Source organism: Lissotriton vulgaris, chromosome 3_1, assembly GCF_964263255.1.
Source record: "Lissotriton vulgaris chromosome 3_1, aLisVul1.2, whole genome shotgun sequence".
NCBI lineage: Eukaryota > Metazoa > Chordata > Amphibia > Caudata > Salamandridae > Lissotriton > Lissotriton vulgaris.
The window spans coordinates 1,253,899,352-1,253,924,459 of NC_141689.1; the positions used below are offsets into that span (position 1 = coordinate 1,253,899,352).

Sequence of the window (25,108 nt, forward strand, 5' to 3'; positions counted from 1 at the left end):
ACCCAAAAATAAAAGAGCTGCTTCTGAACATAGAAACATCCTGAAGACCATTGGTAAACAATAATGCGTCACCCCCATCTACTGCATTTGGCAACTCTGTTGTCTTTCATTTTCTTTGTAACTTTATCAATTATGTTGTTTTCCTTTATTTGCAATACTCTACTATTTTGCATTCCTTCCATAACTGTATGTGTTGCCACTATCAGCAGGTTCTTTTATTTTAAAACGAAACATTTTAATTATTTTGAGCGGATTACCTTAGTTTTATTGGTTTGAACTTATTTTCTTAAAAGCAGTTTATTTTTGATTTCCTCTTCTTTGTACCACTCTCTTCACATATATTAAGCTTATTATCTATGGTGGGGGTTAGTTAGAGAAGGACATCCTTTCTAACTTGCACATTTTCGACGTGTTGGAATCAGAGTAGCAAAACAGGGTGTCAATGCCGTGGTTAAGGCAAACATGTCTGGATCTGTATGATGCAAAGGACTCCACATGCTGTCAGTTTTCGGGGAGGTTGTTACTCCCCCCTCCTTTTTCATAAAAAAATGTTTTATAGATTTTCCATTAGACAAAGCATACAATGCAATAACAAGCGCCATAGAAATAATTAGCATTGTACATCTCAGTCGGACAGTATTACACAAACCCATGGCAACAGCATACGACTTCAAAATGGAAATACAGAAGGAGAAAAGCATGACACAACCCTAGTTAGAGTATATTTAATAAAGTGCGTGCATGCAAGCTTCTCAACCTGAAGGTGAACTTGTGGCAAACTAGGAAAGGTAGGGACAGGAAGAGACTGGTGGCACTCCGGGGCGACTTGTGAAGAACTAACAAATCAAAATCCAGGATAAAGTGGCGATATCAGCGGACTGCGTGACCATATCTATCCTGGGAGAAGGGCCAACAATATGGAGAGAGGAATCAGGAGCAGATGAATGCACCCAAGAGTTGCCAATAAAGGAGTAACTAAGTGTGCCCTAACTAACCTCGTGCTTGGTGACCATACCTGCCTGGAAAACTGGGCTCAAAGCTTGAATGAATCATCCAAACATATGTGAGAGGGGCTGGTCTGAAGGAGGAACTCGCAAAGAAGAGGCTTTATTCTGTTGAGGGTCAGTTAACTGGGACAGCAGATGGTCCCAAGTCAGAGCTATCGGCAACAGAAAAGAACTCTGGCCTCCTCCCTATGTAGGGTCATCACCTGGCCCTTCGCCTACAGACTAACAGTATATTTTTAAGCCGCACTGCTGGGATGTGATACATTTTTCTAGTTCATTGCAAGTGCACGCTTCACAAGCACCAGGGCCACGAGAGTTTATTATCCCTTGTCTGTAGGGAGGTGAAAATGACAGTTAAAAGATACATTTTTAAACAAATGAAACCATTGAAATTCACCAATTCTAGTTATCTCAAGTAACTAACCGCACTCTTTCCATGTACTGCTAATTACCTCACATTTACATCACTCATATTGTATTGTAATTGCATTTATATAGCGCTTACTACCCCTGACGAGGCGTCAAAGCGGGTACTCCAGGACCCATAATTATTAGTGTTGAATTAGTATAGTGAAATATGAAAGTAATTTAAGTGGTGGAGAGGTTAGTCCATTTATTTGGATTCGGAAGGATAGAAGAGGAAAAAAGGTTTGTATTTATATAGCGCTTGTTACCCCTGATGGGGTGTTGAAGCGCCTTTTTCTTTTGGGCGAGTAGCATACTCCGAAACTCATGACTTGTTCTAAGACATCCTTGTTGCATCTGAAACATCAATGATGACAACACTGCACAGAGGGGCTGCAAGTTACGGTTACTTTACTGCGCAAGTTATAGATTCTTGAGATGACCAATGGATCTGCCTTATCTGGGCGCACAGCTATGGGGCCAGGAAAATGTAAATCTGACACAATCTGAAAAGAAATTTATAAGGACACTGCTGAACCTACCCCAAAGCACTCCACACCTCCTGCAATTTATACACACTGGCATTCTTCCAACTGCTTTAGGATGTAAAATTCGACCTCTGCTGTACTACCATAGATTATGGTCCACAGAGGAATTGGCTCCATATACGCTCCCTCTTACACAACTAATGTGCACAAAAAAACTTTTGGAAAATTCTTTGGCTAAGGTTTGTCAAGGAAATTACTTTCAAGCTCGATTTAACAGTTCTCTGGAACTCCCCTGATGATGCAGCCTCCATCCCTAGATCCATGCTAAAAGACACACTAAGATGTTTTCTATGGGAAACCTATGCATCTTCTGTTAGGCGCAAGGAGAGTAGAACATGCACTGAGAATAATGAGAACAGACAATGACGAGAAGATCTATATCTGTGTCACAAAGTTCTTAATCTCTGCGTGGACAATTCGAAGCAAAGTCCTTGCGCTGAGACTGAATCAGGATGCAGTATGATTACAATGGCTACTGAAGATCTTTCACACCAAAATGCCGCTTTACATCTACCATAGTTATGATTCTATATGATAATGTTGGTATGCTTTTGCCGGTGCTATCAACTGATTGCAGCTAAGCACTTGCACTTTAAGAGATTATCTCCCTTTCTAATGGTTATTCGTACACCCTATTACTCGGGAATTACCATCTAGTACATCAATGAATAATTTTCCGTATTGGATATGTGCTGTACATTGCCTAATGCTATTTTAACATTGTTTACCACAATTACTTTTTATATATGGATATGTTCTTATTATGATCTATGTGGTTTTATGTACTTGTTAGATATAAAATAAACCTTTTGAATGGGTACTTGAGTTAACTATAACTGGTGAATGCGATAGTCATGTAAATACAAACAATGGGTGATACACTTGAAACTTGTATCATATGAGACACCATGATGGACATCATGCTTGTATTTCACTTCTTGATGTACATTAGTATTGTGTTTTAAAATGATTTTAATGAAGTTAAAAAGGCTTTGTGTTTATTAATGTTTGGGGAATTGTATTTATAACAATTTTTATTTGAAAGTGATGTATTGTTAGATTTTACCTTGTGCATGTTCTCTTTAGGATTCTTCACATTGTAATATTGTTGATGTATGTTTTGTTTCTGTTGCATTACAACCCTGTAGAATTACACAGTGGCTAACTAGACGTGTTGGCTTTGTTTTTTTGCTGTACAAGTTTGGGTACATATGACTATCGCAAAAGCAAATTAAAGAAGATATGGAACAGTATACATGTTGCATTGGACGTTTTTGAATTGTTACTCTCTGTTGGTGCAGCCCTACATGGGTTTTTTCTAAACTGTGGCCATTTGGCCCACCATTGAGCAGCGGGTGTTTATAATGAGTGCACAGCATGTTCCTGTAAATACTAAATTAGGGCCAAGTGGAGGTGCGGTTCATTGGGGCCCGCTGGTATTCTGGAATTGTAACATATACAAATATTCAATGATAAAAACAAAGGTTAAAGTGATGTTCTAGCTAGGCATTTCTCGGATTGTATGAAATGCAAGGCCTGTACTAATTATTCCACCTGTACCAAGATCCGAGTTCCCAACAGTACCAAGCAACACATTACCAGGGGCAATTTTGTCAGTAACACTGAATACTGCTTTACTGCCTTATCTCCCCCTGTAGGAAAATTTACATAGGGAGTACAATTCATAGAGTTAGGAAAAGGGTGTTGGAGTATAAACGGGCCATTAGACATAATGACCAAAATTACCAGATAGCACAGCATTTCAGTAAATGCACTTCCAAAATGTTTGTGGTCCTTGACGCCCTTGCTCCGAATACTAGAGGTGGCAATAGAGAACAAAGATGATTGATTCTAGAATCCAGATACATTGTGAACTTTGAGACACTTACACCAGTGGGCCTGAACTCTAGTGAGGAATTGTCTGTTCATCTGGGGCAATGAACGAGAAAAGTGAAACTTTGTGCATTTTAGTTCTAGTTTTTTCTTTTGACGTTTTAGACAAGGTGGTGCCATATTACAATAAAAGGCCTGGACGAACACGTTATCTAACTTCAGTAAAGCTTTTTCTGGTGGAAATCCTACTGTTTGTCTTTAGCCCAATAAGGCCTTGCCGTGAGCCATGTAAAATGTTACTTGTCAGCCCTTACTATGGCTGTAGGTTCAACCATTCTTGTTCAAATCACCTGTTGAAGTAAGATTTGTTAACGTTTTGACATATATGTATCCTCCCAGCCAGATGTGGCAGCTTAACTGGGCTTGTCTCTCCTCATGTGCATATCCTCCGAGCCTATGTAAAACTGTTGCGGTCTCTACTGACCTTGAAGACTGCCCTCCTCATTGCAATTACATCAGCTTATTGCAAGGGTGAACTGCAGGCACTGTGGATTCACACACCCTACACCTAGTTTTTCCAGACACATTGGCGCTGAGAACTTGGACGGCCTTCATACCAAAATCCATTGCTCTACCAGTGTTTTCTGCTTCACCTGTCCCTTCAAGAGGAGTAGGGGTACAGTCGGCTGGACCCCAAAAGTGCTTTAAGCTTTCGCATTAGTACAAGGACTGCTTTTCCTTGATATCTGCCATGCTCTAAAATGGGCCCATCCTGATGGAACCCCTTCGTCTCCACTGCCGGCCTGCACCATCAGCAAAATCAGCAACTTCATTTACAAAGCCATCATGATCAGCACCCTCGCTTATCTTTCAAACGAGCTCTCCATCTCTGGTGGTTCTCAGCCCACCTTCAGACAGGACACCATCAGTCTGGAAACTAAGAAGGGTAAAACATTAAAGATACAAGGCGGCAGACCTTTTCTATTTTCACACCCAGAATTTGGAATTCCATCCCAATATCCATTAGGACTGCCCAAACACTGCTCGATTCAGCAAAGAGCTGAAGACTCACCTCTTTAAAGAACCCTACATCACAATGAAATAACATGCTACCTCTCAGATCACTCACTGACTTTATACTGGTCTTTGACCCTGTACAGGGCTTCTCTGCCTTTTGGCTAGGTTTTTACTATAGAAATAACATACACATACATGGGCACTGGTGCATATGTTCATGTAGCACTACTGCCTTGAAAGCCATGTCCAGCAGGAAGAGCACTGAGCCCACTCGGTCTCAAGTTAGTATTCAGCACACTGTAAACAATGTTCATGCTACGCATCTGAGGGCGCGGAAATGGAAAGGAAAGATTAGAAACTGCTGTTAGCGTGCAGTGGTGGCACTTATGAGCACCTGGGTTGTGTTCTCGAGCAGTATGGAGTCAACACAGATCTGCACCACTCCACCTACTGGTGCAGAGGAGCATTGCCACAAAATTCTCCAGATCCACACTGGCGCCCAGAGTGGGGGGTGTAGGGGGGCTGATGGGGCGTTATAAGGTGAGGAACCTGCAGGTATAAGTGTCTATCACAATTGGTCCCAGTCATGCAAATGCTACAAATCGGGCGCCCTAGTTAGAGTTCCACAGATAAGTGTTCGTCCTACTTAGGGTTCAGATAGGTCCAATACACTTTAAGTAGAGCGGACAGAATATCTAGGATGAAGCACTAAACAAAGTCCCTAGTCTTGAATAACTATAGCTGATGTATTTAACCCCTTAGATGCTCATGACGAGCTGAGCTCGTCATGCAGTACACTGCTCGTGTGCTGATGACGAGCTGAGCTCGTCATGAACAATGGGATTTACAGATCCTCAGCACAGGAGGGGAAAAGTCAAAGCACCCAAGGTGTTAATTTAGAACATGTGAGTGGCAAAGGATTCACTAAAGTCAAAGTATTAACTGGGAATACAGTGGCTATGTATTTTATATAGTTATACAACAAACTAGATGAATGTTTGGCAGTTTCACATCACTTGCATAAAAATACATAATCAACACTACAGTGAAAACTTTCTCCTCTCCATACCTGCAACTTAAAGGCCAGTTCAAGCTTTATTGCCCTGAGATCATCAAGCTGCTGCCGGAGAGCTGCTAGTGCATCCTGCTTCTCACACACATCTTTCTCCAGCATCTTCATGGCCAGTTCCATTTCTTGTCTCATCCCAATTTGGACTTCTAATTCTTTCTCCACATCCTGAAAAGCAGACCAGGTGATATTGATTACTATAAATCAGGAAGAACACATTTCACAAATCAGAAAATTTTTCCGAAAGACTTCAAGGCTATATTGCTTCACATAATGAATATGCGTATCTGAGAATGATAACCAATACATTCAAAGCTTGTTATTCAAGTCCTAAGGCATGCTTTTGAGAACTGCCTCAGACTGTTACAAGACAATCAGCATTGTACCACAACGCATGAGGAAGAGCAATGTAAACAGTGTTACCAAGGAATGTGCTATAATGTACAAAGATCCCCCCAACTTTGAAATAGCCTCTTTACCAACTCCCAGATCCCACTGGACTTAAAGCACAAGTTACTTACCTTCGGTGACAATATATCTGTAAGAAACATTAGTAGTGATAGATTCCTTACCCCCAGGCGTCAGACTGGATCCGGAAAGTTTTTTCGGCAGCAGTACCCCTGCAAGTCGGTACGTGTCATCGTGCAGCTCCGCGTGCGCCGTTGGCACCAGGATGACGTCGCCAGAGCTACTTAGATGTGCCCACGCGGGCTGACGTCAGTTCTGTACACGACTTTCCGTGCCAGGAATGCAGAGCCATGCAAGAAACTGACCACTGGTGCCATGAAACTTGGGCCATGAAAGGGATGACCTTAACCCTAGAAATCAGTTCGCAGAACGGGGAGGATGGGTGGGGCAGTAAGGAATCTATCACCGCTAATGTTTCTTACAGATATATTGTTACCGAAGGTAAGTAATTTGTGCATCTGAAAGAAACACGTAGTGATAGATGTATTACCTTAGAATAGATACCCCAGCAATACCAACCTCGGTGGTGGATCTGCGAACCAAGATCACACCAGAAAGTTCTGGAGAACAGAACGGCCAAAGAAGCTGTCTCTCCGGACTTGGCTGTCCAGGCAGTAGTGCTTGGCAAACGTGTGCAGCGAGGCCCACGTAGCTACCTGACAGAGGACTTGCAAGGGAACTCCTCGTCCCAGAAGAGTAGTGGCTGCCGTCGCCCTCGGTAGAGTGGGCGCGCAACCCCACAGGTGGGGTCCTTTTTAGCCAAGGAGTAACAAGCCTTTATGCACAGAATGACCCACTGAGAGATGGTCCGCTTGTGAACAGCCCGACCTTTCTTGGCACCCACGTAGCCAACAAAGAGCGGATTATCCACCCAGAACTGTTGTGTGAGGTCCAGATAGAAAGAGAGCGCACGTTTTGGGTCCAGGCGGTGGAGCCTCTCTTCCTCTTTTGAGGGATGCGGAGGAGGAAAGAAGGTGGGCAAAGTGATGGTCTGCCTGATGTGAAAGGCAGTGACAACCTTTGGCAGAAAAGAAGGACGAGTCCTTAGAACAACTTTATCCAGATGGACAGAGAGAAAAGGAGGCTTAGAAGAAAGAGCCTGGAGTTCACTCACTTTCTGGCAGAGGTGATGGCAACCAGGAAAGAAGAGGGCAATTGTGAAGTGGCTCAAAGGGAGCTCACATCAGAAAAGAAAGAACTAGATTCAAGTCCCACTGAGGCAGCACTAAAGGAACAGGAGGAAACATGTGTGTGGTGCCTTTCAAGAATCTATTTACAACAGGGTACTTGAAAAGGGAAAGCTGACCTGGAAGCCTTAAAAAGGCAGAAATGGCCGAGAGATAGCCCTTGATAGTGCCCAGAGCATAGCCCTGCTGAGCCAAAGAGAAGAAAAAGAAGAACCTCTGAAAGAGGGGCAGAAAGGGGATCTACAGCCTTTGCTGTGCACCATGCCACAAACGTATTCCACCTGCAGGCGTATACTGTCTTAGTGGAGGGACGCCTGGCTGCCAAGATAACATTACAGACTTCGGGAAGCAGGTCGAAAGACGTCAACTGCTGCCGCTCAAACTCCACGCAAGGAGGTGGAGACTGGACAGGTTCGGGCGGAAAACCGTCCCCTGCTGCTGCGACAGAAGATCCTCCCAAAGAGGCAGACGGATCAGGGGATCGATGCTCATACTCAGTAGCTCAGGATACCACACTCTTTGAGCCCAGTCCGGAGCCATAAGGATGACTTGGGCCCGGTCGCACCTGATCTTCTTCAGCACTCTGGGCAGAAGTGATATAGGCGGAAAGGTGTACAACAGACTGCAACTCCACTCGAGACTAAAAGCGTTGCGAGCGAGTGCCGCCTTGAAAATTTCCAACAAGCAGAACTGATGACATTGCGTGTTCTCTTCGGATGTAAATAGATCTAACCAAGCCTCTCCCCATTGCTGAAAGAGACCTTGCGCCACATCCGAGTTCAGACACCATTCGTGATCCATCATGCACCGGAGTTCTTCCGCCCTGGCGTTCAAAGAACCTGCCAGGTGTTGAACCACCAGGGACATGCCCTGATGTTCCAGCCAAGCCCAGAGGCGTTTGTTGCAGTACCACATGGCGGTGGTGTTGTCGGTTAACATCTGCACTACTCACCCCAAGACAGAAGGAAGGACTGCCTTCAGTGCAAGTCGGATCGGCCGAAGCTCCAGAAGGTTGATGTGGAGATTGGACTCCGCCAGAGGCCTCTGATCTCCGCCTCCCCCATGTGGCCGCCCCATCCAGAAAGGACACGTCTGTCACAACAGTTTGTTCCGGTTGGGGAAGGGAGAGGGATCTGCCATTGACCCAATCGCGGTTTGTGAGCCAACACTGCAATTGCCGTGCAGTGCCCTCCGAGATCAGGACGTGGTCGGACAGGTTGCCCTCATGCTGTGCCCACTGGAACTTCAGTGCCCACTGCAGAGCCCGCATATGCCATCTGGCATGATCCACCAGCAGGATGCAGGAGGCCATCAGACCCAGTAGTCGAAAGGTGATCCTGACCGACACCGGGGACAGAGGCTGAAAGATCGGAATGATAACCTGAATGTCCCGAACTCTCTGCTCGGGAGGATAAGCTCGAAACTGCCCCAAGTCCAGAACCGCTCCAATGAAAAAGAACTTCTGTGAGGGAATCAGGTGCGACTTCAGCACGTTGATTGAGAACTCCAGCAAATGCAGGAGGTCGGCCGTAGGCTGGAGGTGGGAGACAACTGCCTGGGGAGATAGGGGAAGACTGAAATCCCTGATGGGCGCATATGAGCTGCGACCACCGCCATGACTTTCGTGAACACCCGATGGGTGCTGGTAAGGCCAGAGGGGAGCACGGTGAACTGAAAGTGCTTGTGGCCTACAGTGAATCGCAGGTAGCGCATGAGGGCAGGCAGGACGGGAATATGAAAATAGGCATCCTGCAAGTCCAACGCCCCCATCCAGTCTTGGGAGTCCAGGGCAGACAAGACCTGAGCAAGTGTGAACATCTTGAACTTCTCCTTTCGGAGGAAGCGATTGAAGTTCCGAAGGTCTAAGATAGGATGCAGAACCTTTGTCCTTCTTTGGAACCAGAAAGTAGTGGAATAACAATCACAACCTACTTCTGGTGTCGGAACGCGCTCGATGGCCCCCTTGGCCAAGAGGGCCGCAACTTCCTGCTGGAGAAGCGCCAAGTCATACCCGGACATGCGGTGGTACTGAGGTGGCATGGCTGGAGGTTTGTCCCGAAGGGGAGGGAGTAGCTCCTTCGGAAAATTTGCAGGACCCACTTGTCTGAAGTGATGTTACACCAGTGGTGGAGATGATGGCATTTTCGTCCACCCACTGGCATCTGATGGGCCCGAGACGTCAGACTAGGAAGGCTTTGAAGTGGATTCTGCGGGGGTGGAAGTGGACTGGCCCACCTGCTGGCCCTCTGAACCGCATTGACGGTTCCCACGTACGTTACCACGCTGAGGTTGTTGCTGCTGTGGTCTGTAGCCCTGCGAACGCTGTGTAACGCCCCTTCCATGGCCACGAAAGGAACAAAAAGCAGAAGGCGGAGGAGGCCGAGTGGCCGACAGGCCCAAGGACTTGGCCATAGCCTAGGAGTCCTTGAAGCGCTCCAACGCACTATCTGCCTTATGGTCAAAAAGGCAATGCCAACTAAGGGCATGTCTATCAGATTGTTCTGGACATCCCCTGCTTCATTAAAAGGCAGCAAAGGCCCCGAAGAGGTAGGCGCCGATTGGAGCACTTCTATCAGAAGATTAGCCCTGGCGGCCACCGTAGGGAGTTCGAGGTGGAGAGCCTCGGCCGCCCTTCGCAACACCACTATGTAACTGGCTCCCTCCTCCGTAGCCATGGTAGGAGGAGACAGAATGCCAAGGTCAGGCGAGATGTCAAGACCATTGGCCTCCCCCAAATCCTCTGCCAAGTCCGGATCATAAGCACAGTCCTGTGCTAGAGGGTCCTCAGACCCCTCCCAGTCCTCCCCTTCAGGAGGGACCTAGGACACAAAAGGGCCCATCAGCGTTGGCGTCGGGTGACGCCGATCCGGCACCATGTCCGGGTCTGAGCTGAACCTGGTGATGACATCCCGAGGAAAGGGCGACGTCGGAAGTGGTGCCGGTGAGCTTGGCGCTGGTGGAGTTGTCACTAGGTCAACCAGCGTCGAACGGGATCCAATCCCGGATCCTTGGGGGGCCTGCTGCGTCGGGCCAGAGCCGCTGGCGACACCAAGGCCGGAGCCACTGGAGATGGCAAAGCAGGACCCCCAGTCGGGCCAGCGGAGCCTGCAGGTGCACCAGCGGGTCCACACGGCATAAAGAGTCGGGCCATAGCAGAAAGAAACTCTTGCACCTGAGCAGGCGTCGCCCCTGCACCGGGAAAGACTGGGGGCGACGTCGCAGGCTCCGCCGGAGCCGAGGGGGTGGCACCGCCCGCAACCTCAGCTGTGACGGGAAGTCGATGCTTGCTAGACTTCTTCTTGGAATGCTTCAACTTACCTGACCCCCAGTGCGAAGACTTAGTTCCAGAAGAATGATGGTGACGACTCCGCGACCGGTCCCTCGACCTCCCACGGGACCGGGAACTCTAGCAGCGCGGAGCCGACTGCCGGACTTCAAGCGACTTTTGGGAACGCAAAGTCTTCGGCGCCTTGGCCCGGCAGTCGGGGCACGACTTGGGGTCATGGTCGCGCCCCAGGCAATAGAGACACAAGCGGTGTGGGTCAGTCACCGACATCATGCGGTGACAGTTACCACAGTTCTTGAACCCGGGAATCCCTATGACACCAGGAGTCGATAGACTCGAAAAGATAAGGTAAAAGGCCTCAGAAAACGTAGTCAAAAAGTGACTGGGGGTACTTGCTCTTCTCAGATCTGCGCTTGCTGGCGCAGAAAATAAAGAACTGACGTCAGTGCGCGTGGGACCGTCTAAGTAGCTCCGGCGAAGCCACCCTGGTGCCAACGACGCACGGGGAGCCACACGACAACACCTACCGATGCGCAGGGGTACTGCTGACGAAAAAACTTATTGGATCCAGTCTGACGCCTGGGGGTAATTCTAAGGTAAGGAATCTATCACTACGTTTCTTTCAGATGTGTACAGTTAACTCCTACCACAATGCTACAGAAACTCACAGACACCCTGTTCCATCTACTAAGTGCAATAGAAGCCACAACTCATTCTACCTTCTTCACATACTCCAAAACAAAGAATTTAGTATGGCTAGATAGAAAAAATGTGTCATAATATCTTCAAATCTTTAAAGTCAATGCCAGCTTTCAACCCATAATTCCTTGAGTATACTTCACATGTGAGTATCTCCCATCCAACTGTCTCACCTTTAACACATACATTTGATGCCACCTGTTTTTGCCATCTAAAATAATAGGAGTTCAAGTTCCATTTTGAGCAATCTTCAGATTCATAATTACCTTATACCCTTGTTGGACAAGTTACTTACCTTCAGTTACGCCTTATTTGATAAAGACATGATATAGCTGTAGATTCCTTAGCTTTGAACTTCCATGCTTCAGGCTAGAACCAGAAGATTTTTGATAGCAGTACCCCTGCATGCCGATGGTTCGTCACGATGTCCGCGTCATCTATAAAGGCGCCACCCGGCGCACTGACAGTACTTTTCACGACTTTCCATGCCAGAAGCGCAGAGCCATAAAGTGACTGACCCTGGTGCGTTCAAAAACAACTAGGGCCCTAGGAAAATAGCACTGGCACTAAAAGTAATCAACATTGCGAGGAGGATGGGTGAGTCGGTATGGAATCTACGGCAAGATCATGTCTCTACCAGATAAGGCGTTTCCGAAGGTAAGTAACTTGTCCATCTGATAAGAGACATCTTGCCACAGTATCCTTAACTTGGAACAGATACCCAAGCACTACCATCCCAAGAGTTGGGACTGCGGAAAAGCTTCAAAACAAAAAGTACTGCAAGACAGAATGGCCAAAAATGGGCCACCATGCAGTTCTGATTGTCCAGGTAGTAATGTCTGACTAACTTGTGCAGAGATGCCCACGTAGTGCCTGGCAGATGCCACGAACCGGAAGTCCATGTGTAATTGTTTCCCATATCAAATGGGAATAACGGCACAAGAGGCATGCAGTGTTTACCGACCAGAAGGCTGGCAGAAGAAAAGATCTTCCTACTGAAGCTGTCCAGCCTTTTGGATTTCCTGAACGGGGATGCGGAATGGAATGCGCCACAGGAAGTGTATGCTTGGACTATCAAGCTTTGTGGTGTGGAGAGAAAAGATAGGTTGCCCAGGGCAGTGGTAGCGGGCACTGGTTCTATTCACAGGAGTCCCTGTACCGAGCTTGGACCCGGTGCCTAGTAGAACGTCGGTCAAGGCCTTGTTGAAAGGCAGCAAGGGTTCTGAGTTGGAGACACCTCGCTGCAGGACCTCCGTCAAGATGTTAGTCTTGACTGCCACCGTAGGAAGCTGCAGGTTCAAGACCTCCGCAGCCCTACCCACCACCATTGCAAAGGAAGCCCCCTACTCCATAGCCAGGTTAGGGGGAGACAGCATACTAGAATCTGGAGAGGTGTCCAGGCGGCTGGCATTATGCAGGTCCTCATGCCAGTCCAGGTCTTGATCTGGTTGCGAAATATCTAAGGGATCCTGCTGCCCCTCCCAGTTCTCATCCATTCCTATCCGTTCAGAATAGGGCAGGGTAAAAGGCATGGAGCTGTACAGTTCTGTCCGGTGGAGGTCCAAACGTGTCTTTGTTGTCTGGAACAATAGAGGAGGCACCAGTGACGCCAAGGATCTTAGCATCCGATGCGGTGTCGGGGAAAGTCGCAGAGGTAAGACCGGCACTGGTCTGCATCCAGGAATGAGCCGGAGTGGCGGAACCCACAGTATCTCCTTCTGCTGAACCTGTGGAGGCCTGAAGGAGCACCAGCAGGTTCAGGCAGCCCATAAATGGCGCACATGGTGTCATAAAATTCTTTTAATTGGGCGGGGGTCGCTCCCGGACCCGGAAAGGAAGGGAAAAGCGAGCCAAACCAGGCACCAGCTCCACGAAGTGGGGCTTCGAACGCCAAAGCTCCTCCGTCTTGTCACGTGATGGACGGGATGCTTCGACTTCTTGTGCTTTTTAAGGTGCTTCTTACCTTACCGCGATAACTAAGCCTGGGAGGAAGAAGACTTCGGAAATCCCCCCCCCCCCCCCCCCCTCCTCCCCGGGGGCCGCACTCAGACCTTCCTCTCGACCTGGAGCGAGATTGAGCAGGCGACCTCCGTGGTGCTGTACGCCAGCCCACAATTAGCTTTTGGGACCGCTCACTGAAAGCCTTCGGCGCCATGGCATGGCAATCGGAACCCCATTTTGTGTTGTGGTGGCGCTCCAGGCACCAAAGACACTCCAGATGGGGGTCCGTGACCAATATGGCGCGGTGAAAGGCGCCACACGGTTTGAACCGGGAGGGCTTTTTGGACATGCCTACACACCAAAAGGACTCCGCAAAAAGTGTTTTTTTTTTTAAAAAGTTTGTCAAAAAGTGACAGGGGGTAGCTCTCTACACTGGCTGGCACGGAAACAAAAACACTGAAGTGCGCGTGCTGCCTATATAGACGGCGTGGACGTCATGACGACCAACCAGAAGCCTATGATGTCATGCGGAGTCGGCTGACGCCCCCTATCGGTGCGCAGGTGTCCTGCTATCAAAAATCTTCCGGATCCAGCCTGACGCCTGGAAGTTCAATGGTAAGGAATATGCTGATAGATGTCTCCCTCAGATAACCACACAAGGACAACAACCTTCTAATCTATATCTTGCACTCAAATTCTCATCATAATAATCTTTGAATGTACTTTGTGGACTTTGAAATTGTGCGTCAAACACTTTAAGATCAACCACCTTCTTTCCCCCTCACTGTTGAAATACCCAGATTTAATACAGACATTGCCATGATACATTTTATAACCCTAAAATGATTCACCCACATTGTGGAATGTTCTACTGACCAGGATGACCACAATATTTCACCAAAATCTTGCATGGCAAATGGTTAATAACTGCCAATTGCATGCACTTTTCGATCACCTGATTTACTTTCTCAAGTAACTTGCTCTGTAACTGTAAAGAACAAGTTACTTACCTTCGGTAACGATATATCTGTAAGAAACAGTAGTTAGTATTAGATTCCTTACCTTAGAATATCCCCAGGCGTCAGTCTGGATCCGGAAACTTTTGCGTAGCAGTACCCCTGCGCGTCGGTAGGCGTCGTCTGCAGGCGTCCCCTGCGGCTCCGCGTCCATCGTCGTGCGCCGTGATGACGTCGCTGGAGTATATAGACGCCGCCTCCGCGCGCTGACGTCAGTTCTTTGTACACAGCTTTTCCGCGTCAGAACACGCAGAGCCATGAGAGAACCAACACTGGTGCCATTTGAAACTAGGGCCCTGAAAGGGATGTCCTCAACCCTAGGTATCAGTTCGCAGAACGGGGAGGATGGGTGGGGCGGTAAGGAATCTAATACTAACTACTGTTCATCTGAAAGAAACAGGTTAGTATTAGATTCCTTACCTTAGAATAGATACCCCAGCAATACCAACCCCGGTGGTGGGTCTGCGAACCAATACAATCCTACACCAGAAAGTCCTGGAGGACCGAACGGCCAAAGAAGCCATCCCTCCGGACTTGACTGTCCAGGCAGTAGTGCCTCGCAAAAGTGTGCAGCGAGGCCCACCTAGCCGCCTGGCAAATGTCCTGCAAGGGGACTCCCCGGCCCAGGGCAGTAGTAGCCGCCGTGGCCCGAGTGGAATGGGCCCTCAGCCCAACAGGAGGCTCGTTCCGAGCCAAAGAGTAGCACGCTTTGATGCACAGAACGACCCACCGAGAGATGGTCCGTTTATGTACCGCCCGTCCCTTCTTCGCACCCACGTAGCCAACAAACAGTTGGTCATCCACCCGGAACTGGCGTGTGCGATCCATATAAAATGAAAGCGCACGTTTTGGGTCCAGACGATGGAGCCGCTCTAAATCCTTTGAAGGATGCGGAGGCGGGAAGAAGGAGGGGAGGGTGATGGACTGCCCGATGTGAAAAGCAGAAACTACTTTGGGCAGGAAAGAAGGTCTAGTTCTCAGAACCACCTTGTCTGGATGAATGGACAAGAAAGGAGGTTTGACAGAAAGAGCCTGGAGCTCACTCACTCTCCTGGCAGAGGTGATGGCAACCAGGAAGGCTGTCTTTAAAGTCAGGAGACGGAGAGGACAGGAATGAAGTGGCTCAAAGGGAGCACACATCAAGAAGGTTAGAACCAGGTTCAAGTCCCACTGAGGCATCACAAACGGAACAGGTGGATACATGTATGTGATGCCCTTCAAGAATCTTGTTACAATGGGGGACTTGAACAAAGAAGGTTGATCAGGCAGCCTCAGAAAGGCCGAAAGGGCAGAAAGGTAGCGCTGATAGTGCCCAGAGCAGAGCCCTGCTGGGCAAGGGAAAGAAGGTAGAGAAGAACCTAAGAAAGAGGGGCAGAGAGAGTATCCACAGCCTTTGCTGTGCACCATGCCACAAACTTGTTCCACCGACAGGCGTATACCGATTTCGTGGAGGAACGCCTGGCTGCCAGAATCACATCACAGACTTCAGGAGGCAAGTCAAATGGCCTCAACTGCCGCCGCTCAATCTCCACGCATGGAGGTGGAGGCTGGACAGGTTCGGGTGGAGGACCGTCCCCTGCTGCTGCGACAGAAGGTCCTCCTGAAGGGGCAGGCGGATCGGGGGACCGACTGACATGCTGAGTAGCTCGGGATACCAGTACCTTCGAGCCCAGTCCGGAGCCACAAGGATGACTTGGGCCCGGTCGCGCCTGATCTTCTTCAGCACTCTGGGCAGAAGTGGTATAGGCGGAAAGGCGTATAACAGACCGCAACTCCACTCGCGCCGAAAGGCGTCGCCGTGCGAGTGCCGTCTTGGAAACTCCAACGCGCAGAATGCAAATGCTACTTACCAGTATGCATCTGTTCTTGGCATGTAGGGCTGCTGACATTCATATCTGTGCATAGATCGCCGCCTAGTGTTGGGTCCGGATGATTGCACATTGTTGTCCTGGAAGAGTCTTCGAAGTATCACGAGATAGGTGGCTCCTCCCCTGGACTACAGTGCGTATGGGCATCGACTCCATCCCCAGATTGTTTTTAGCCATTGTGGCCGAGATGGAGTGAACCTTGTGAATGATGACCATGCCATGAAATGATATGTAAACCCTGCAGCTGCTACAGGCGCGGGAGAGGAGGGCGGGCGATATGAATGTCAGCAGCCCTACATGCCAAGAACAGATGCATACTGGTAAGTAGCATTTGCAGTTCGAGGCATGTGGGCTGCTGAATTCAAATCTGTGCATAGAATACATAGCAGTCCCTCCATTAGCGGCGGCCGCCCGTGCCAGCTGCAGCAGTTTGGAAAAGTGTCTTGAGAACAGCCTGCCCTACAGCTGCCTGCTGTTTGGAGTGCACGTCTACACAGTAATGTTTAGTAAATGTATGTGTGGTAGACCATGTGGCTGCTCTACATATGTCCTCTAAGGGAATGTTTCCAAGGAATGCCATAGAGGCCCCCAACTTTCTGGTGGAGTGGGCTCTCGGTGGAATTGTAAGAGTGCGTTTAGCTTTCGCATAACAGATTTGAATACATTTCACGATCCACCTAGCAATACCAGCCTTGGAAATAGCGTTACCCTTGTGGTGTGACGCAAAAGCAACGAAAAGCTGCTTAGTCTTTCTAAAATCCTTGGTCCTATCAATGTAATACATTAGGGCCCTTTTAACGTCAAGGGTGTGGAGCATCCGCTCCGCCAGTGACTCAGGATTTTGAAAAAACACCGGCAACTCAATTGTTTGGTTTAAGTGGAATTGAGACACAACCTTGGGTAGAAATTTAGGGTTAGTGCGGAGCACTACCCTGTTAGCATGAACCTGGAAGAATGGCTCTTGGATTGTGAGGGCCTGCAGCTCACTAACCCTCCGTAGCGATGTAATTGCCACTAAGAAAGCCACTTTTCAAGTCAAGAACTGAAGTTCGCAAGAATGTAGTGGCTCAAAGGGAGGACCCATCAGTCTTGTAAGAACCACATTGAGGTTCCATTCTGGAGCTGGTGGGGTCCGTGGTGGAATGACCCTTTTGAGTCCTTCCAGAAAAGCTTTGATAGCAGGCACTTTGAAAAGTGAAAGGTGCTGTCTATTCTGGAGGTATGCGGCCATCGCAGACAGGTGAATGCGGATGGAAGTATATGCCAAATTACACTGGTATAGATGGAACAGGTAACAGATGATGTTCTGAATGGAAGCATCAAGTGGATTAATGTTGTGGTTTGCGCAATAAATGACAAACCGCTTCCATTTGGCCGCATAACATGCTCTAGTAGTGGGCTTTCTTGCCTCCCGAATGATGTCCATGCAATTGGGAGGAAGGTTAAGGTAGCCAAAGTCTAGGACCTCAGGAGCCAGATCGCCAGGTTGAGCTGTCGCGGATCCGGGTGCTGAATGTCGCCATGGCTCTGCGTCAGAAGGCTGGGTGTGAGATGAAGCCTTTGATGCGGTACCACGGACAGTTCTAGAAACGTGGTGTACCATGGTTGGAGCAACCAGGATGAGAGTCATCGAGTGTTGCCTGAGTTTGCGTGCCACCAGCGGTATCAGGGGTGCTGGGGGAAAAGCGTACGCAAATTTGCCTGACCAGTTCATCCATATCGCATTGCCCTGCGGTTGCGGGTGTGGGAACCTGGCGGCGAAGCTTTGGCATTTTGCGTTCTCCCTTGTGGCGAACAGGTCTATCTCTGGATGACCCCATCTTTGAAAGTACGGCTGGAGTACTGATGGATGTATCTCCCACTCGTGCATTTGGTGGCTGTGCCTGCTGAGCAGGTCTGCATCTGATTGTCCTTGCCTGGGAGGTGTTCTGCCATGAGGAAGATGTCCCTCTGAATGGCCCACTTCCACATGCTCTGAGCCAGATGAGACAGCTGCGGAGAGTGTGTTCCTCCCTGTTTTTGAATGTAGTACATGGCCGTCATGTTGTCCGTCCGGATCAACACGACCTTGTTGCACAGATGTACTTTGAACGCCTTTAAGGCCATGAAGATCGCCATCAGTTCCAACACATTGATGTGCATCTTCTTTTGCTGTAGAGTCCATAGTCCCTGCACTGTGTAATGGAGTACATGCGCTCCCCAACCCTGGAGAGAAGCGTCCGTCGTCAGGATAATCTGTGGCACAGGCTCCTGGAACGGTCGGCCCTTGCAAAGGTTTTGTGGATTCCACCAATGCAGAGAGTTGTATGCCCGACCGCTCACCAAACACTAGGTCTGTCAATTGCCCGTGAGCCTGAGTCCACTGACGTGCTAAGCACTCCTGAAGCGGGCGCATATGTAGTCTTGCGTGCAGGACAAGGGAGATGCAGGAGGCCATCATGCCTATCAACTGCATGAACACTCTTGCTGGAAGCGAGTGCTGAGGTCTGAATCTTTGGACCAGCGACTGAATGCTGTCGATTCTCACTGAATTCGGCTGCGCAGTGGCCGCCAGAGTGTTTATTGTCGCCCCCAGATACTGCCGTATGTGGGCGGGCTGGAGATGGGATTTTGGGTAATTCAGTGAGAACCCCAGATTGTGCAGAAGGTTAATAGTGTGGGACACGTGGTCGGCGCACTGCTGGTTCGACTTCGCCTGAATGAGCCAGTCGTCCAGATAAGGGTAGACGTGGATGTTTTGACGCCTTAGATGCGCCGCCACCGTTGCTAGGCACTTCGTGAAGACCCTGGGCGCCGTGGTGACCCCAAAAGGCAGAACCTTGAACTGATAATGCTGGCTCTGAATGGTGAACCTTAGGTACTTTCTGTGAGAAGGATGCAGGGGAATGTGAAAGTATGCATCCTTGAGATCCAGAGTTGCCAGGAAGTCCCCTTGCCGAAGCAGTGGGAGAACCTGCTGCAGAGTGAGCATATGGAAATGCTCTGACAGAATGTATAAGTTGAGAGGTCTGAGGTCTCGGATGGGCCTGAGGGATCCGTCCTTCTTTGGAATGAGAAAGTACAGGGAGTAAACACCTGTACCCCTTTCTTGCAGTGGAACGAGCTCTATTGCCCCTTTTTGCAGCATGACGTTGACTTCTTGCTGCAACAAGTGCAAGTGCTCGCCGGACATAGGACGGCTTTTTGGAGGTATGTTGGGTGGAGTGGAAGTGAGCTCCAGACAATAACCGTATTGGATAATAGATCTGACCCACCTGTCCGTGGTGATGGACTTCCACACGGGCAGGAACTGCTGGAGTCTCCCCCCGACCGGTGTTGCGTGGTCGGGGGGCAGTGACAAGGCGTCACTGTTTGCTGGCGGTGGAGGACCTGGAGCTGTTATTTCCACGCCCTCTGCCTTTGACGTTGTTGCCACGGTATCCACCCCGACCCTTGTTGGTATATGAGGATTGGGTGTTACTTTTATAGAATTGCGTGGATTGTGACGCCTGACCCCTCGAGGTGCCTCTGTTATTGGAGCGGCGAAAGGAACCACCCCGAAACTGCTGGGACTGCAGGGCACCCATAGATTTAGCAGTGTCAGTGTCTTTCTTCATCTTTGAGGGTGGCATCCACTTCTGGCCCAAACAGGTGGTCAGGATTGACAGTTTGGTTTAGGATGGTAGTCTGAATGTCCGGTTTAAAGCCTGAGATTCTGAGCCATGCATGTCGGCGCAGTAGAACGCTAGTGTTTACTGCGCGTGAGGCGGTACCAGCTACATCTAGAGCACACTTAATTGAGGCATTAGTGATAAGTTTTCCCTCCTGAATCAACATTTCAGCAGCCTCCTTGTACTGATCTGGTAAGTGCTGTAGAAGGGTCTCTAGAGTGTCATAGTGTGCCCTGTCGTAGCGTGCAAGTAGCGCCTGCGTGTTGGATATGCGCCATATATTGGCTGCCTGCGCAGCAATACGTTTCCCTGATGCCTCAAACACCTTTGATTCCTTGTCTGGGGGAGGAGCATCACCTGTGGTCTGTGAGTTGGCTCGTTTACGTGCGTTGGAGACAACCAGAGAGTCTAGCGGCAACTGTCCTTTGATGTACGTCGGATCAGTGGGCGCTGCTTTGTACTTTTTGTCAATACGAGGATTAATGACTCTTGCCCGGGTGGGCTCCTTGAAAACCTCTGGCGCATGCTTTAACACTCCTTTGAGCATTGGCGGTGTCTTGACAGTTTTTTCAGCCACTGAGAAAGTGTCAAAAAGAAAATCGACATCCACTGGGTCTGCATGGAGGTCGACGTCATGATTGGCTGCAGCCCTTTCAATTAGAGCGTTGAAGGCCGCAGAGTCTTCTGTCGGGGAAGTTTTTGCAGCAAAAAGTTGTGGCTCGTGTCCCGAATGGGGGTCCCCAGGGTCTCCCCCAGCAGACCATGGCTCAGTGACATCCTCCGAGTAAACTGGATAAGCATACTCATCCTCGTCTTCTCCATCACCCTCCCCAGCATTGGAATGAGTGGGTGAGAGTTCCTGACCTTGCGGAGATACAGGCTCCATAGGGGCAGATGTACCCGCAGAGTCCAACTTCTTTTTAAGTGGGATGTGGAAGTGCTCCAACGCTGGATCCGGCGTGATCTTCCGTTTAAGGAGAGACAGCTTGCCTGTGTTGGCGTCGATGACCACCTCTCGACGCTCCTCCTCCGCCAGTGGGTTTGGAACCACCGACGATGCCTTCGGCGTCGAAGCCAACTTTAAGGGCACTCCGGTCCCAGGTTTCGCAGTGAAAGCCTTCGGCGCCGTCCTAGGCGGCAGCGTGAAAAGAATCGGCGTCTGCGCCTTCGCCGGTTTCACCAGAGGCTTGGGCGACAGTCTTCTTTGGCTCGACCTCCGCGGCCCCCTCCTGAATACGCTGAAGGGACTCCGTGACCTTCTTGGTAAACGAAGCAGAGGGACGGACCGGCTCGAGAGAGTCCTCCGAAGCCGGATTAGGGTCGGCGACCAAGGCCGCAGTCTTCGGAGCCGACGCAGCTCCCCCCTTCGCCTTGTCAACCGGAAGCGGTGCAGCCAGAGACTTGGGGTCGTCCTGGCGCTTCTTCGGGGCCTTCTTATGGTCATCGACCTTCTTGGCGTCGACGCGACTTTTGAGAGCGTCGACCAACTTCGGCGCCGACGCAGCCGCGTCGGGCGCCTTCGCCTTCGACACCGCAGTCTTCGGATCGGCCATTTTGGCGTGGCTTTTGAGCTCGGCGGCCATCTTGGATTTCTTCGGCGCCGAGGCCTCCGAAGCCTTAGATCCAACCAGTGTGACTTGCCCTTTCGGTTTCGATACTGGTGGCGTTGAAACCGATGGTTTCACTTTCAGTTTCTGCACCTGGAGCGGTGCTGCACCAATGTCCGTGGCCGGGCCGGAAGGCAGAGCCGTGGGACGGGTATCGAGGTCTTGGGTAAGGCCCGAAGGCGATCCCTCGACCTGGGCCTCATAATGGTGGCCGGCCCCGGAGTCAGTGTGAGGAAGCTCCTCCTCCGAGCTATCCTCTACGGTGGCAATGGCCCCGTCGTCGTCCCCTACCTCCTCGACGACTTCCTCGAACTCCTCATCTTCCGCGTCGTAGCTTTCCTCGACCTCTGACGCCGGGTTAGAGTCCGAGACATTTTGGATGGCGTCGTCTTCAACATCCTCCTCGAAGATGTTCGCCGGAGGGGGTGCCGAGCTCTGGGCCTGCAGTCTAGCGGCCCGTCGTAGCTTGAGAGTCTTCTTCGACCGGAACTTGGAACAGGCCATACACTTGGCCTCGTCGTGGTCCGGTGACAAGCACTTGTTGCACACTGGGTGCACATCGATGTGCGGGTACTTTGAGGCACACACTGGGCACCTCTTAAATGGACTTCGTTCCATGATGAAGTAGTCTGGAGCGTCGTGTAGGCCCGTCCGCGCCGATAGCACGCGGAAGGACAGCAGGTGTTCGGAGCCGATGAATAACCAACCCGAACGATAAACAATACCGACGTGAGTCCTAAAGACCTTTTGGTCTCAAGTAAAGAAAGTTAAACAACTATCGATTCCGACAGGGGGAACCGAAACACATCCGAACCCAATGGCGGAAAAAAACAATCTGGGGATGGAGTCGATGCCCATGCGCACTGTAGTCCAGGGGAGGAGCCACCTATCTTGTGATACTTCGAAGACTCTTCCAGGACAACAATGTGCAATCATCCGGACCCAACACTAGGCGGCGATCTATGCACAGATATGAATTCAGCAGCCCACATGCCTCGAACCTGATGACATTGCGCGTTCTCTTCTGTGGCGAATAGATCTAACCAAGGCTCTCCCCATTGCCGAAAGAGGCCTTGCGCCACGTCCGAGTTCAGACGCCATTCGTGATCCATCGAGCACCGACGGCTGAGTTCGTCCGCCCTGGCGTTCAGAGAACCTGGCAGATGTTGAACCGTCAGAGTCATGCCCTGACGTTCCAGCCATTGCCAGAGGCGCAGAGCCTCCTGGCAAAGGGTCCACGACCCCACCCCGCCCTGCTTGTTGCAGTAGCACATGGCGGTGGTGTTGTCCGTGAACACCTGCACTACACTCCCGTTGACAAAGGGGAGGAATGCTTTCAGTGCCAAACGAATCGCCCGGAGCTCCAACAGGTTTATATGGAGCCGGGACTCCGCGGGAGACCAGATGCCTCTGATCTCTGCCTCTCCCAAGTGGCCTCCCCAGCCCTGGAGGGACGCGTCCGTCACAACAACGTGCTCCGGTTGGGGAAGGGAGAGGGATCTGCCTCTGACCCAATCACGGTCCGTAAGCCACCACTGCAGTTGTCTTGCAGTGCCCTCTGAGATCAAGACATGGTCGGACAGGTTGCCCTGATGCTGGGCCCACTGAAACTTCAGGTCCCACTGCAGAGCCCGCATCCGCCACCGGGCGTGATGCACCAGAAGGATGCAGGAAGCCATCAGCTCCAGCAGCCGCAGCGTCAACCTGACCGAAACCCGGGATAACGGCTGAAAGATGGGAATCAAAGCCTGTATATCCTGGACTCGCCGTTCCGGAGGATAGACCCGAAACTGCGCCGAGTCGAGAACCGCTCCGATGAAAAGGAGCTTTTGAGAGGGACACAGGTGTGATTTCAGCACATTGATGGAGAACCCCAGCTCGTGCAGGAGGTCTGCCGTCATCTGAAGGTGGTGGACGACTGTCTGGGGCGAGCCCGCCTTCAACAACCAGTCGTCTAGATAGGGGAAGACTGAAACCCCCAATCTGCGCAGATGGGCTGCGACCACCGCCATCACCTTGGTGAACACCCGTGGGGCGCTGGTAAGGCCGAAGGGGAGCACGATAAACTGAAAGTGCTTGTGGCCTACCGTGAACCGCAGGTAACGCCGGTGGGCCGGCAGGATGGGGATGTGAAAATACGCATCCTGCAAGTCCAACGCTACCATCCAGTCTTGCGGGTATAGAGCAGCCAAGACCTGAGCTAAAGTCAACATCTTGAACTTCTCCTTCCGGAGGAAGCCGTTGACGTTCCTTAGGTCCAAGATAGGACGTAGGCCCCCTTTGTCCTTCTTGGGTACCAGAAAGTAGTGGGAATAGCAACCACGTCCTACTTCTGGCCCAGGAACGCGCTCGATGGCCCCCTTGGCCAAGAGGGCCGTAACTTCCTCCCTCAGAAGTGCCAAGTGGTCCCCCGACACACGGTGGTTCTGCGGTGGCATGGCTGGAGGAGTGGTCTCGAAGGGGAGGGAGTAGCCCCTTCGGACGAGCTGCAGCACCCACCTGTCCGATGTTATTGTGCGCCAGTGGGAGAGGTGATGGCGAACCCTGCCCCCCACCGGCGTCACATGGGCCTGAAAGCACGGACTAGGAGGATTTAGTGGCAGATGCTGCGGGGGGAGGTGTGGCCTGACCTCGCCGCTGTCCCCGACCGCCACCACGGCGGTTTCCACGGCCGCCACCGCGTTGATAAGTCTGTTGCGGTGCGTGGCTGGTAGCACGTGTGGGACCGCCCATTCCTTGGCCACGAAAGGAGCGAAACGAACCCGTTTGCTGGCGCTGGGTCGAGAGACCCAAGGACTTGGCCGTGACCCTGGAGTCCTTGAAGCGCTCCAGCGCGTGGTCCGCTTTGTCGCCAAACAGCCGACTGCCATCAAACGGCATGTCCATTAAAGCATTCTGGACATCTGCCGAGAAGTTGGCGGATCTCAGCCAGGCGTGGCGACGAATCGCCACCGTCGTGGACATCGCTCTGCCCAGCGAACCGGTCGTATCAAGACCACACCTGATGGAGTATTTTGCTGCGTCTCGGCCTTCAATCATAGCCTTGCCGAGCTTAGCCTGTACCTCCGGCGGGTATTCAGGCAGCAGGTCCGCGACAGTATCCCACAGAGAGTGGGTGTAGCGGCCCAAGAGGCACGCGGTGTTGCAAGTCCGCAGTCCCAGACTCGGGGACGAGAAGACCTTTTTGCCATATTGGTCGTACCTCTTTGATTCCCTGTCGGGCGGGGCCGACGGGAATGCGGTTTGGGAAGTGGAGGCCTGGATCACCAGACTCTCAGGGGTGGGATGGGTGGACAGAAACTTGGGGTCGTCCGAACACGGACGGTGGCGTCTGGCCACGTTCCTATCAACAGGCGAACCTGAAGCGGGCCTGGACCACGTGCCCAAAAGAACGTCAGTTAAGGCCTCGTTGAACGGCAGCAGTGGCTCCTGTGGGCATGACTGCGGTTTGAGGACCTCAGTGAGGATGTTAGTCCTCACGGCCGCGACGGGGAGCACAAGGTTTAG

At 50.7% G+C, this 25,108-nt stretch overlaps 1 protein-coding gene across 8 annotated transcripts in view; it reads right to left on the bottom strand.

The window, feature by feature from the left end:
* Positions 1–25,108, bottom strand: part of RUFY3 (RUN and FYVE domain containing 3) — a 420,608-nt gene that overhangs the window by 66,481 nt on the left and 329,019 nt on the right. For all 8 annotated transcript variants that reach the window (XR_015309343.1, XM_086961767.1, XM_086961772.1 and 5 more), the window contains one exon: positions 5,880–6,047. Coding sequence is in view for 7 of the 8 variants with exons in the window: in XM_086961767.1 (XP_086817893.1) it covers positions 5,880–6,047 (168 nt within the window). In the remaining variant the exon portion in view is untranslated. The remainder of the gene's footprint in view (positions 1–5,879; positions 6,048–25,108) is intronic.